Below are 13,854 nucleotides of genomic sequence, written 5' to 3' on the forward strand. Positions count from 1 at the left end.
GGCACTAGGGGAACTAAACGCGTACAGGGACCCTGAGATTCGTCATATTGTTACACATTCTTTGAAATGGAAACGATTCTAATCAAGTTCATAGGAAAATAATAAATATTTATTCGTATAAAAAACAGTCTAAAAAAAATAACAAAATACACTGTCATATACTTAGATACTATAAAAGTTTACACTAATTCGTAAGCTTTCATTATGCCGCAACAAAGACATATAAGTTGTATATATTCGCTTCCACCATCTAACAATCTATAGTTACATTCCTAAATACGGAAACGAGAAAATGAATAATAAATACTATTTGTATTGTGAAAATAATTAGAAACCCTTACCCCAAGTTTCTCTGCGATCAACGCTTTTTGTTTGTCCGATAATTCGTTGGAATATATCATTCTTTCGCTAAGCTGTTCGATAACCTTCAGGCGGGAAAAATAAAAGTTATATACTCTATCTCGACATTGATATCTCGATATCTCGACTACGGTTCTAAACATATGTAGAGATCTTACTTGAGACGTAGCGTACGCTTCCAACATAAATTCGTCGACAAATGCTTCAGCCTTGCTATAGTCTTTTGTTTTACACACTTCCATCAACTTGTCCAACCATTTATCAGGAACAACCTGTTATATATTCGCTGAATTATAAACAACTAAACAATATTGATATAAATTGCTTAAAAATTAAATTATATGTTACCCCTATTATTTCAACGACATCATCCACCGTAATTTCGATGTTTTGACCCTTTAACCTTGTAATAGATTGTAAACACGTTATGGCGCGTCTCAAATCTCCACCCGAGGCATCGACAATTTTTAATAAAACAGACTTTTCTGCTTTCAAGTCCTCCAGTTTGCATATATACTCTAATCTATCTATGATTTTATCTTCTCCCAGAGGCTTGAATCTGAACTTTGTACAACGTGAAGTCAGTGGTTCTATAATTCTAGATACATAGTTGCAAATTAAACAAAAGCGGGTACTATGAGATTCCTTTTCCATGGTACGACGAAGAGCTGATTGCGCGGCGTTGGTCATACTATCTGCTTCGTCGAGAATAATAATTTTGAAAGGCGGACAACGTTTCCCACTGAAAAATTGAATCGATGTAATAAATGCTCCCTGAATTATATTTGCAATTATTATGTACTATATGTCTCAGATTGTGCCGTTATCATAGTAATTACAAGAATGGTATGCAAGATCGTTAGAGAATAATATTTATTTTATTTGTCTGCTTCTACTTCAGGACCAAAAGTTTAAAACTTTACTATACTTTTGGGACAACCTGTCGAAAGCATTTTGCTTTCTAGTTGGCAATAAGAGTTGCTAAAATCTTTGTTATAACTCCTGACAACAACTATATTCTCTGAACGACCTTTGCATACAACTCCAATGTAATTCTCAAACCTTTTACTACGCATCATTGATTTTCCATAAAATAATAACAATATTTCTGTACATTTATAAATACAATATAGAAGTAAACATACTCATCTCTCGAACCACCTGCTGTAAGTTGAGCAAACGATTTAATCTTGTCCCTCACAACTTGGATACCTCTTTCATCCGAGGCATTTAATTCCAATATTCTCTCTTTGTAAAGACTACCAAACAATTGTCTGGCTGCTGCCAATATTGTACTTGTTTTACCAGTTCCCGGAGGGCCGTAAAATAACAAATTTGGAAAATCATTGCCCTTTAAACATTGCCTCAATACCTCGACTACTTCTCCTTGTTCGACTACATCTTCCACGGTTCTCGGGCGGCTATAAAAATACGAAAATTTTGAAACTGGTAGATAGCAAGTTCAGAAATTTCACCGATGAAGGTTATACCACGCGGTAATGCTTACTATTTCTCTACCCATGGCGGTGCAGGAGCATTACGTTCTTCCTTTGTACGTGAACTCGAAGGTTTTTTAGATTCACCAGGTCCCAATTTTCCCGTTTTCAAAAATGCCTGCATGCTTCTCTTATCCCAAACTTTTCTTAACGGAAAAATAATTTCATATAATAAACCGATGTTTATTCCCGCGCATTTTCCTTCCAAATCCAATCACACCAACGTTTCGAGACAAATTTTCCAAAAGGAACTACGTATTTTCATTCGAAATATTTGTATTCGAAATTCATGATTGTTCTCAGTTACGATTGTAATTGATTGCTATTATTAGCAGTTTCATTAATTTTACCTATAATTATGAACTATTTCAAACGAATTCATTTACGCATTAATGGACATGTATGAAGAGGTCGATTATCGAATGCATGTAATGTTCTAGTTCCAAATTTCCGTTAGATTAGCAGCTACTTACATTCGTTACAAAACGAACAAATTTACCGTTTGTTCGTCGTATCGGTATTGTAAATAAAAGGGAATACTCGGTTGTACGATGGTTTATAGCATGTATAAGAGAGAAAACGTGAAGTTTTCTTAGGATAGTTAAACAATACTGAATGAATAACGAATTATGTGTTTCATGTTGTAGTTCGGTTCATTGACATTATTTTTGTTGAATTATCGTACTACCCCCATTGAAAACAGTTTGAAAAATTACAATCGATAATTATAATATTCATTCAGTGGTTATTGAATAGGACAAAAAACGCGTAAAAGTTCGCGTAGCGTGTAGAATGGATCATCGTGATCGATTGAACGTTAAAAAATATTTAAATTGTACCATGGATTCGATACAATTCAATGTAAATTAAACGACACCGGCATCCGCGTATTTTTCGTACAGTGAATCTTCTTTTAAACATGTGATATTTTTGTTCTCGACACTCTTTCGAACAATACATTTAAATAATGGTGTTCTGGATTGTTACTCTGGTAGCAATCATTTTGCATTTCAGTTCTGTGCACACCAGTACGTATTTCATAAGAAATAAAATAGGATTATCAAGAATGTAAAACTTTTACTTTGTATTTCTTTTCTTTGTAGAACCAGAATCTCAGGGTTATTGTGCACCATATAGTGGAAAGATTTGCAAGAAGTATTTAGCTGGCATTGGAAAAGTATGGTTCAATGATTCTAACAATAATCCTGGAGGATTGTTGAATGAACAGATTACAACCAATTTATGGGAAGAATTGATACAAAAACTTTATGAGCCATGTCGTTCGGCGGCAGAGGTAATATTTATTAATGTAATAAAACAAAGCATGTATCTGAACCCATATCTGAACAATATTTTATCATTTTAGAAAATGCTGTGTATGTATGCTTTTCCACAATGTCATAACTCGGTTGGCCTGCCATTATGTTACGAAGATTGTATGGCAGTACGGCATCAATTCTGTTTTAATGACTGGGCAATGATAGAGGATAACAAACAGAGGGAGATTTATATCAGATCACGGGGACATTTTACATTGCCAGAATGCGAATTGTTACCAAAAGTAGTGGCAGGAAAAATGATCTGTTCTCACATTCATTTAACCGATATGAACCAAGACCATGTTACATGTAAAGCAGACATAAAATTAGTTTATCCATGATTCGTATATGTGTTTTTTAACTTTTTAATCGCGCATTATTTCAGACGACTGTGTTAAAGGAAATGGTAGATTTTATTTGGGTAAAGTAAATAAAACAAAGTTTGGCTTAGATTGTCAATCATGGAATGCACAAATGCCACACAATCATGACAGACCGCCGGACGTCTTCCCTCAAATTCGTAATGGAAAAAACTATTGTAGAAATGCGGGTGGAGACGAACCAATGCCATGGTGTTTCACCATGGATCCTCAAATACGATGGCAACATTGTGATATTCCTATATGCGGTACATAATTAATACTTTATAGAACGTCAATTAAATCGATTGTACTTGTTCTGATTTACTATTGTTTCCAACTCAGATAACGTAACGAGTAAGGTACTGGAGATCGATCCAAAAGATTTAACTATGGATACATTGTTTACTCCAATGTTCATATTGATTCTATCTTCATTGGGGTTTTTAATTATAACTGGAACCGTATTATCAATTATTTTAAGTCATAGACTGCACAAACGACATCAAGGATATAACCCAACAAATAACCAGGTATATTATGAACAATTAGTATTTGCAAATTATAATGTATGAAATCTTGTACGTAAGATGAAACTTGCCCAGAAAAATAATGCTGAGTCTGGTCTTTATGCTATTATTACGACAAGAATGGTAATGATATACATGTTATACATTTATATATAATTTTTAGTATGTCACTATTGATTTGGACAAACTGCCAAGCAACAATGCATACCATAAGACAAGTGCGCAGCTTAATCCGAAATTGGAAAAACTTGAATTTCCAAGAAACAACGTTATATACGAACGAGATTTAGGACAAGGTGCTTTCGGTAGAGTGTTTCAAGCAAAAGCGCCTGGTCTTGTTCCAGGCGAAGAGTTTACAAACGTTGCTGTTAAAATGCTCAAAGACGAAGCATCAGAGGATCTGCTGAAGGATTTCGAGCGCGAAGCGTGTCTACTTGCCGAATTTGATCATCCGAACATCGTCAAACTATTAGGCGTATGTGCATTGGGTCGACCAATGTGTCTTCTGTTCGAGTATATGGGTCGCGGTGACTTGAACGAATTTCTACGATCTTGTTCACCGGGTAATTACATCATTCGAAGCTTAGAAAGGGACGAACACTTCACTGACTCGCGTTTATCGCACATGGATTTAATCAATATCGCGTTACAAGTAGCATCCGGAATGGTGTACTTGTCGGATCGTAAATTCGTCCATCGAGACCTCGCAACGAGAAACTGTTTGATAAATGACCAAATGATTGTGAAAATAGCGGACTTTGGATTGTCGCAGAAGATTTATTTGCAAGATTATTACAAAGGTGACGAACAAGATGCTATTCCAGTTAGATGGATGCCTCTGGAGAGCATACTGTACAATAAGTACACCGTCGAATCCGACGTATGGGCATTTGCGGTGTGCTTATGGGAGATATTTAGCTTCGCGCTACAGCCTTATTACGGAATGACCCATGAGGAAGTTGTAAAATACATTAAAGAAGGCAATGTTCTTCAATGCCCCGAAAACACGCCGCAAGCGATATATGATCTGATGAAACTCTGTTGGAACAGGAGACCATCGGACAGGCCTGCTTTCAGAACAATTTACAATACTCTTGACACCATAAAGCATAATTTGGAAGCAGAAAATAAATCGGACAGTGTACCGTTGCGTATCCACGTTTGAGTCTGATGATAATTTGCACTAGAAAGGAACTCGATTATTCGTACGATTAGGGAATAAGTGATATTTACGCGGAGATAAAGGTAAGTGAATGATAAATTGTACCTACGTGTTGCGCGTAATTGCCTTTGTTATGTTTATTACGTAGCTTTATTGAAAGAACTGATCCAAGTATTTATGAAAAACGTTTTGATATTGGCAAGTATTATGTTCACATCAATGAACACATCTCATAAAACAAAATAAATAATTTTTCTTATAATTCCAAAGGGAACACATAAATAAATATATATATATATTTATTTATTTATCTTAATTCTTTTACTTGGTTTACATGTAATTGCTTGTAAATATGTATATTACATTAAGTCTATAACCTTTTTTTATGTATAAAATTATTGAAAATTCTCTCTTAAATTGTTTATAGATCATGTTCTTAAATACAAAATTACTAAATTCAAGTTATTTTTGGAATGATTATCAGTGTATTCTTTTATATTTAAAAATTTCATTTTATTAACAAGTCGTATTCGTCGATAATTTATTTGGTTTATATTGAAATTGAATAATTAAAGATTGGGACATAATATAATCACATTATCAACATATAGGTATGAAAAACAATTTTACACACACGTGAACTTGTATATGGCATTTATATTTTATCTATTGTGATTTCGCGCATTCCGTCAACGAATTTTGTAACAATATAACATACTACTAATTGCCAGTAAAAATGCTAAGTATAAAACATAATGATACAAAAATTTCAGTGGTAATGATATAGTACCCATAGAATGTTTATTGTATGAGTAATAAGATTACAGAACTCAATGTGCAAAGCAAATGATAGATGAATTTGTGTGTAGTTAATATTAATAAACTATTAATTTGTTTATACCGATAAGTGAATAAAAACAGAAGACAGCTTTGCTATTACAATTTTATAAAGTATTCTCATCATATTTTTTAATACAATGTCCTTTTAGCAAATTGTGTGTATATAATATTTATTTGTCTACTTTTATGAAGTGAAATTTATGTAAAATTTTATGTATATATCGTATGATTTTGAAAGACACTGTTAAAAATGTCAGCTTTAAAAGAAGTTGAATATTTATTTATAGAGAATTGTTTGGTTCTTTGCAATCAAGAACATGAGAATTTCCACAAATTCCACAAACTTTTTTACTCCTATCATTACATATAAACACAAAGACTGATAATTCATTTTTTAAAATTTGAAATAAGTTTATAATTCCTTTAATGAATTGTTCCATGAACACAAAAACTTTACTCTATCTTTTACTCCATTTGTAACATTTTTGTGTAAAACCAGAGTAATATTTAGTTGGGCTGTATACATATATCTATATATTTATATGTGTAAGTGTATGTATTGACAACTACATGCTGCATTTCCTTACTTCTTCAGAACAGGAATATATATTAAGCGACATATTTTATGTCACAAAAGGCAGACAAACTTTCCTATATATACATAAAGCAGCAAATAATAATGTTTCACTAAAGCCTAAGACAAATAATACTGAATTTATATAACTGCAAACAATTTGGCTATAAAAAAATGGGTTTATATTTAGTGACGTTATACGTAACTTGTCCTTAATTGTTAGATGTTAGATCGTTGCTGTACCAAAAACATAGCCTATTTAATGTACGAAGAATATCAATGAAAGCTATTATAACGAATGTTACAGTAAAAAAAAAAAAAGAAACATTAAGTGAGTGTATAATGTGCAACTGTTATACATAAGGTTTGAAAGTAAATAATTATTGTGCTGTAAACAATATTTAAATGAATGTTTTAACTATACCATAGCATTGGTTGAAAATATTATTTGTTTAATAGGATATACGATATAATTACACGCATTTTTCTGCGAGACAGTTTTCAGAGATCTCGATAAAAATATTATCATGACCTAAGAGAAATTTAGTTTTAACTTTTTTAGTAATTATATTTGACTTTTATTCCAATTATGTGATGTAATTTTAGTATTTTTTTTTTTACGATATTAAAAGTACTTCTTATTGCGTTTCTTTATTATCGCAATTGCATTCCCATAAATGTGTCGTTCATCAGTATTTTCATAACAACCCCTATGTGTTATAAACAGTGTATTCATTTATGAATGTTGTATCCTATTCTTAAGTACATAGATAAGTATAGCTAATGAATGTCATTTGATTTTTAAATGCAATTAATGAGCGTGCATCGCAATAGACATATAGATGTCTTATGTTCCAGTATAATTCTTGGTTGAGCATTAACAAATACTATATACTCTACATGCAAAACGAATGTGAATGCAATATCCAAATGCTCTTCCATAAACTTTTTTATACGCGACTTTTATATTGTGAAAGAGGAGAAAGAACTTTACCAAGTTTGTGCTCTTACATCTGTGTACTTGTATCCTGTATAAGTAGTGTTGTACGTGATATATTACGATAATACGTATATAAAACGTATTGTCCATGACCAAGAAAGAAACTTCTGGTATTATATAATTCGTTGAGTTCAAATATGTTATTGACACTGTAGACTCTATTCTGAATTTTATGTACAACAAACTATAATCTAATCTGTAAGAACATTGAGATTCCTCGATACTCTATTTTCAATCCTAAATGAAATTGAATTAAAATTAAAAAGAAAAAAAAAAAAAAATTGAAAAATACCCATGCCTAATTTTAAATGTTGTCCCTTATTTCACTATAAAGAACCACGTTTAAATAGAAATTAGCGAAAATTACGTACCTTATTACTACGAATATCGAGGAATTATCAATGAAATACTACAAACGTGTTGAAAAAGAAACTGCCATGAAACTTTTACTAATGTACAACTTTTACAAGAAATAAACAACCAATTTCATGTATTCTGTCGTTCGTTTCTTCCTGCCACAAGGAATGGAATATCAGGATACATCACACTATAGAACTAAATACGTTGCTTCATAAATATATTTTTGCATATCTTTTCTCAATAAACTAATGTCAAATTATTATGTATATAAAAAGCAGATATTTATATTATATAATACATTTGACTTTCCCTTAAAACTATCTTACATGTGATGTATCTTATACACGTGATACGATAGTTGGAAGTAACTGCGTGTATGTGTATGTGTATGTGTGTGTGTATCTAATAAATTGTTAACTATTTGAAAATAATACATGTGTTCTATTAATATGTAGATTCTGGAACCTGTATGCTTTTCTTAAACAATATACCATTTAATGCTTATAAAATTAGGAACACATGTTATATCATTAAAAGGAATATTTATATAAGATTCATACTTGCAACTGTATACATAATGTAACACTCTATACAAGTTTATTCGATCTATTGCATAGTAAAACGAGAGTAAATATAATCTTTTTTAAACTCTTCTTTTGACAATTATGTTTAACTAAAGATCCAACTTACATATACTGTATATAACTGGTACGTTTGCGAGGCACAAGAATGCGGGGCTCGATTGGTTATGGTCTACAATCTCCGTCCGACTACTGTACGTATTTTCGGAGTATTACCGAGACCCTGTACTCAGGCCAACGAGACGAGTCAGCAAACGTAAACAAACGTCCCTGAATGTGACTTGTGAGTGTTCGGCAGCCAATGACTGCAGCCGCAGCATCGACCACGTGGATATCACACAAATACCTTATTTTTCTTCACTGACTCGTCTCATTGACCCGAATATAAATTATAGAGATGGGTAATCAATGGTGAGGGTAGATAGAGCAAATGGAAAACCTTTCTTCTGCCTCTTTCGCTCTTCTCGCAAACTAACCAGTTATTTACAGTACGTATCAATATGCTTATATAAATGTTTAAATAAATGTATAAACCAATTATAGAGTTCTATAAAACACAACGAAGATAAAACGTTGACAATATATTACAACATTAATGTTTACACATGGCATACACTGGTATATGTCATTAGACTTGGCTACTTCTTCAATGATATGTTACCATGAAATTATCCGTTCACTAATTCTAACATACAAAGTAATGCTAAGACTATAAATTAAAAAAATATACTCATTCTGACTATCGCGTACTAGAATAAAAAATAAAAAATAAAAAAAATTCATTCTTTGGTTTCAATTGGTTTTCTAGTTAAAAGTAATATGATCTTCTTTACCGTTACTGTGAAAAAATTCAGTATTAAACTTCCATTAATTTTCATCACAGAGAAAATCGTTCTCATCGATTATATAAATTTGATTTAAATTTACGAGATTATTTTTTAAACGGTATAAATAAAACTTCTAGTATCGTTGATTTATTAGTTTATCGAGAACGTGCAATATCCGAAAATGTACTTTAAAATAACTAGGTACACAATATGTTTCAGTCCTTGTATCAGGCAGCATTGCAATTATACCTGTACTATACGTTATATGTGTATACATATGTATACATATATACACTATATATCGTAAGATCATCATAAAATCTCCGCACGCAACGAATTATTTTCTTTCAGATTTTATAAAGCGACATTTTACGTTCCCAAAATAAAATAGTTAAAAACCCAAACCCTGAGAATTTAGCTCCGAAATACTGATACTTTAAATTATTATAGCTATGTTATTGCATCATAACAATCTTTTACTAATGAGCACTCAGGGAATGAGAAAGGAATGTTCATTACGAAATAATATTTTAAAATAATAAGAAATGACACATTATTAGAATGTCAACATAAAGTTAAAATATACTGTTTCTTATTTACGTGTTTTCAATATTTGGTACCTTGAGTACTTTGCTCGCTAAGTGTCTACCTACATGCCCGCTTAAGTGTGAACGTTGATTGGCTTTGCGATCAAAATGCATCTTTTATATTTTGGAATTGTCTTACTGCCAGGTCGACTGGTAAATCAAATTTGTAGTTGGTAAGACGATCGAGAGTATGAAATGCATCTTGAAAACCTGTTTGTAATAACAATAAGCAAGTATTGCAATTTTAAAGTTTATCTTTAAGATGACAATAATCTGCATACGAATATTTCAATATACCTGTTCTTACAACGTAACTCCATGATGTATAATGATTTTCGAGAAGATACTGACATTGTAAGATAAGTTTCAACCAAGCAACAAGCTTATTAGTGCTAGAATAAAACAGCAATGAGTCTTAAATTCTTGTTATTGCAAGGGAAACTAATAACGTGTTTACTCACTTTAGGGATGCACATATAAATGCTTTAAAATGGGAATCATAACTTCTTTTATATGGACTATGCGAGGCAATAATATTCCCAATAGTCGTTAATAAGCTCTGAAAATTAGAATACTTTGTTATGACGTGCATGCCGCCAAAGGGTATCATTACTAAAATATATTATGGGCACCTGTTTGGAGGATATAACTCTTCCACATGCAAGATCTAGATTAAAACTTTGGGATAATTTCTGTGCTGGACTAGAATTGTAACGATGGCCATTTTTAATTTCATAATACTTCAGTATTAGCTCCCATGCATGCATTAAATTAGTAGTAGAAGAGTTTCTTTGGGGAAAACAACCCACAAACGGCACTACGCTATTAGAACGCACATCAGACATTAAACCATGTTGCATTAAATCACGTATGGAGGTTGCTAGGTGCTTCCTTACAGCAGATGTGACTCTAGCATTACAATGCGACGTGGAATCTGAATCCGAAGCATAATCATTGTCGTTAACATCATCGTCTTCTGGATGACGCTCACTGTCTGCAATAGTCTCTATGACGTGCTCAACCGCAATATCTAATCTTGTTCTTAAATCGCGCCAATTATGTAGAGAATTTTTCTTAAAGTTTCTTCGCACCCGTTCACTACCGCATCCTAACTGAGACACTAGGAACATATGCAAAAGAGCCACGACCTTCTTAACGGTGTTAAGAGTTCTAGTTGTACTTTCCTCCTCTATTGGTTTCCTATTAAATGCTTTCTTAGCGTACGAAGCTGAATAAGCAGAACCACTAGTGTGGACGGGACACGCGCAAGTACACGCTAAAGTTTCTGTACTGACTTCACCCTGAAGGTAATTTATAAAGCGCTCTAAATCTGCAATTTGTGTTTTTAATTGAGTCACTAGTTGTTCTTTCATTTTCAAAGGACTAACAATCTGTAAACAAAACTTATTAATCCTTTTCAAATTATCTATAAATATTGATTCGTTAATACGCCCTAAGTAATTTACCTGACTTATAGCATAATCTACTTGCCATCTTAAATCATCAACTGGTAATTTACATAGGTCGTCAACATTAAAATTTAACTTTTCTTTTAAATGATCTACAAAAGAAAATCACTGTAGGTGCTATGCAAGTACACAAGTACATATTTTAAAATGACTTACTGATTATGATATTCTGTCGTTCTAATATCATGCTTTGTGGTAAATCCGCGTTACCAGTTTCATAAGCATATTTCTCTAGATCCTCTAACTGAGACTTTAACTGACATATCAATTCTTTCTGTTTTGTTCTTTGTACCGCCATTTTAGATTCAACGTCAACATCGTTAATTACCCCGGATATCTGTTAAATTGTAAATGCTAAGCATTCAATCATCTATTTTACTTAATTATTGCATCACACACAAAGTAAGGCACTTAAGAATAATTCGTTTCTTATCTTTAACGGTGTTGGTGTATTAGGCACTATTTAAAAATAATAACAGGCATTGTCGCGGCCAAATTTGAGTCAACAAAATCTTATCACTATTTTAACTTCGGAACTTATTCATGAGTCGACATTTCTGCCAATGCTCTGAGGTTCAACAAAATTTAATATAAGCAAAGTTGGTGCATAAAACCTAACAGCGACTGAAAGTCTCTTCTCGAGCGTAAAGGAATATACTAAAATCAATGCATAGAAAGATTTTTATTTCCCAGTACAACATAAATATTATTCTGATTTATAAACTAGTGATTTAAATAAAGATTATAAAAAAATAAAACATATATTACAGATTTGTACGTTTGTTGGTGGTATACAAGCAAAGCAAATAGTATAAACATAAGTTTAATACAGGGTGTTTGGCCACTCCTGGAAAAAATTTTAATAATAGATTCTAGAGGCCAAAATAATACGAAAATCAAGAATACCAATTTGTTGATTGAGGCTTTGTTAAAAAGTTATTAACGTTTAAAGTTCCGCTTGTAGAACGGCAATCTGCGAACAGCTGCGAGCGCGCGATAGTGGTTCTCATTCAGCATGAGAAACTCTACTTACTGACGTATCGACAGTCTTACAGTTTTGTAAATGAGAACCACTATCACGCGTACGCAGCTGTTCGCAGATTGCCATTCTACAAGCGGAACTTTAAACCTTAATAACTTTTTAACGAAGCCTCAATCAACAAATTGGTATTCTTGATTTTCGTCTTATTTTGGCCCCTAGAATCTGCTATTAAAATTATTTTCAGGAATGGCCGAACACCCTGTATATTGAAAACATAAAAAAGATAAAAAAAAAATGCAAAACAGAGATAAATAATAAATATAATACCAAAAGATTAAATGAAGATACGAGGGATTTTCATATGGCTTACACTTTGCTTGCAGGACATTGGAGAAGTTGGAGTAATTGATCTACTATCAAATGAGAAATCATTTGGAACATCAGGTATCCCTCTGAAAGCAAACTCTTCTAATTCTTTGAGCAATGTTTCTTTTTCATTCGTAGGTGCATCCACAATCTGACGTAAGCGAAACTGAACCTACAAATAGTCTTGATGTTTAAATCATATATTCTTAAAGACACAGTGCACAAACTTTGAGAAATATTTCATACCTGAGCAAAATGAGTGGTTAATGCTATAAGGGATGAATTAAGCATCTCCTGTTCCTCTTCAAGCATTTTTAGCCTCTCCATGTCATGGGATAAACTATTATAATATATAAAGAATATTAAATAATACATTAAAGATCTTAAACTGTTCCTAAAACTATATTTCTTATAATTTGTTCACATACTTAAATACAATAGTAAGTAAACAATGTATTTACAGCTTGAATTGACAAACTACTTACTTCTCCATGTTATCAACATATTTATATTCGTCGGCGAAATCATTGTCACCATCATTCGCTCCAACTGGCGCCCATCTTTCCCCGGAGGGTCTGTCACTTTCATCTGAATTCTCAATATCCTCGTTCTCACAACCCTTATGTTCCTCAGTACTCATTTTCTTATCGTTTACGATCCGGATACTCTTCTAAAACCTTAACTCACATTTATTGATTCTCTCGTTCAGACTCTCGTTAGATACAGCCGAACGTCGTGACGCGTTTCGATCTCTTCATCTTTACGCGTCAAAAATTAGATTCCCGTCGCAGGAGATCACAACGTTTGGTCTTCCACCTTTTTGTCACGTTTAATCCATTAATTAACTTCTGCGCACGTGTACGACTGTAAACGTCACTGGCCGTTGTCGATTATGTGCATTCTAAGGCGCATTCTCACGTAAAATACTTTCATCTATCGCAGATTTAGAATTGGCTCGTTTTTATCACGATAAAAATCCGTCTGTGATCGATTCAGGCTGTTAAGAACACTCGATAACTGTTCGTTACGCTGAATATTTTTT

The 13,854-nt window shown here is 32.7% G+C and overlaps 3 protein-coding genes across 4 annotated transcripts; 1 reads left to right on the forward strand and 2 right to left on the reverse strand.

The window, feature by feature from the left end:
* Positions 1 to 91: 91 nt before the first annotated feature.
* Positions 92 to 8,779, reverse strand: LOC143348460 (replication factor C subunit 4). Of its 2 annotated transcripts, none has more exons than XM_076778682.1 (7): positions 8,691 to 8,779; positions 1,868 to 2,002; positions 1,506 to 1,781; positions 709 to 1,102; positions 519 to 632; positions 342 to 425; positions 92 to 272 (listed from the first exon to the last, which is right to left on the reverse strand). In XM_076778682.1, exons 2-7 carry the CDS (start codon positions 1,978 to 1,980, stop codon positions 180 to 182), a joined length of 1,074 nt encoding a protein of 357 aa, XP_076634797.1. In that variant the 5' UTR covers positions 1,981 to 2,002; positions 8,691 to 8,779; the 3' UTR covers positions 92 to 179. The 2 variants fall into 2 exon arrangements, with proteins under 2 accessions (XP_076634797.1, XP_076634796.1); XM_076778681.1 differs by having other exon boundaries at positions 1,868 to 1,997; positions 8,691 to 8,746.
* Nrk (Neurospecific receptor kinase) lies at positions 2,325 to 8,074 on the forward strand. Its single transcript, XM_076778667.1, has 6 exons — positions 2,325 to 2,884; positions 2,960 to 3,150; positions 3,223 to 3,484; positions 3,561 to 3,803; positions 3,880 to 4,067; positions 4,228 to 8,074. The coding sequence occupies exons 1-6, from the start codon at positions 2,824 to 2,826 to the stop codon at positions 5,227 to 5,229; spliced, it is 1,947 nt and encodes a 648-aa protein (XP_076634782.1). The 5' UTR covers positions 2,325 to 2,823; the 3' UTR covers positions 5,230 to 8,074.
* Positions 8,201 to 13,854, reverse strand: LOC143348455 (RUN domain-containing protein 1). The gene is made up of 9 exons (XM_076778668.1): positions 13,298 to 13,854; positions 13,059 to 13,152; positions 12,817 to 12,984; positions 11,621 to 11,801; positions 11,462 to 11,556; positions 10,628 to 11,386; positions 10,457 to 10,554; positions 10,293 to 10,387; positions 8,201 to 10,205 (listed from the first exon to the last, which is right to left on the reverse strand). The coding sequence occupies exons 1-9, from the start codon at positions 13,450 to 13,452 to the stop codon at positions 10,099 to 10,101; spliced, it is 1,752 nt and encodes a 583-aa protein (XP_076634783.1). The 5' UTR covers positions 13,453 to 13,854; the 3' UTR covers positions 8,201 to 10,098.

The sequence above is a fragment of the Colletes latitarsis genome, chromosome 11 (assembly GCF_051014445.1).
Source record: "Colletes latitarsis isolate SP2378_abdomen chromosome 11, iyColLati1, whole genome shotgun sequence".
Classification (NCBI taxonomy): Eukaryota; Metazoa; Arthropoda; class Insecta; order Hymenoptera; family Colletidae; genus Colletes; species Colletes latitarsis.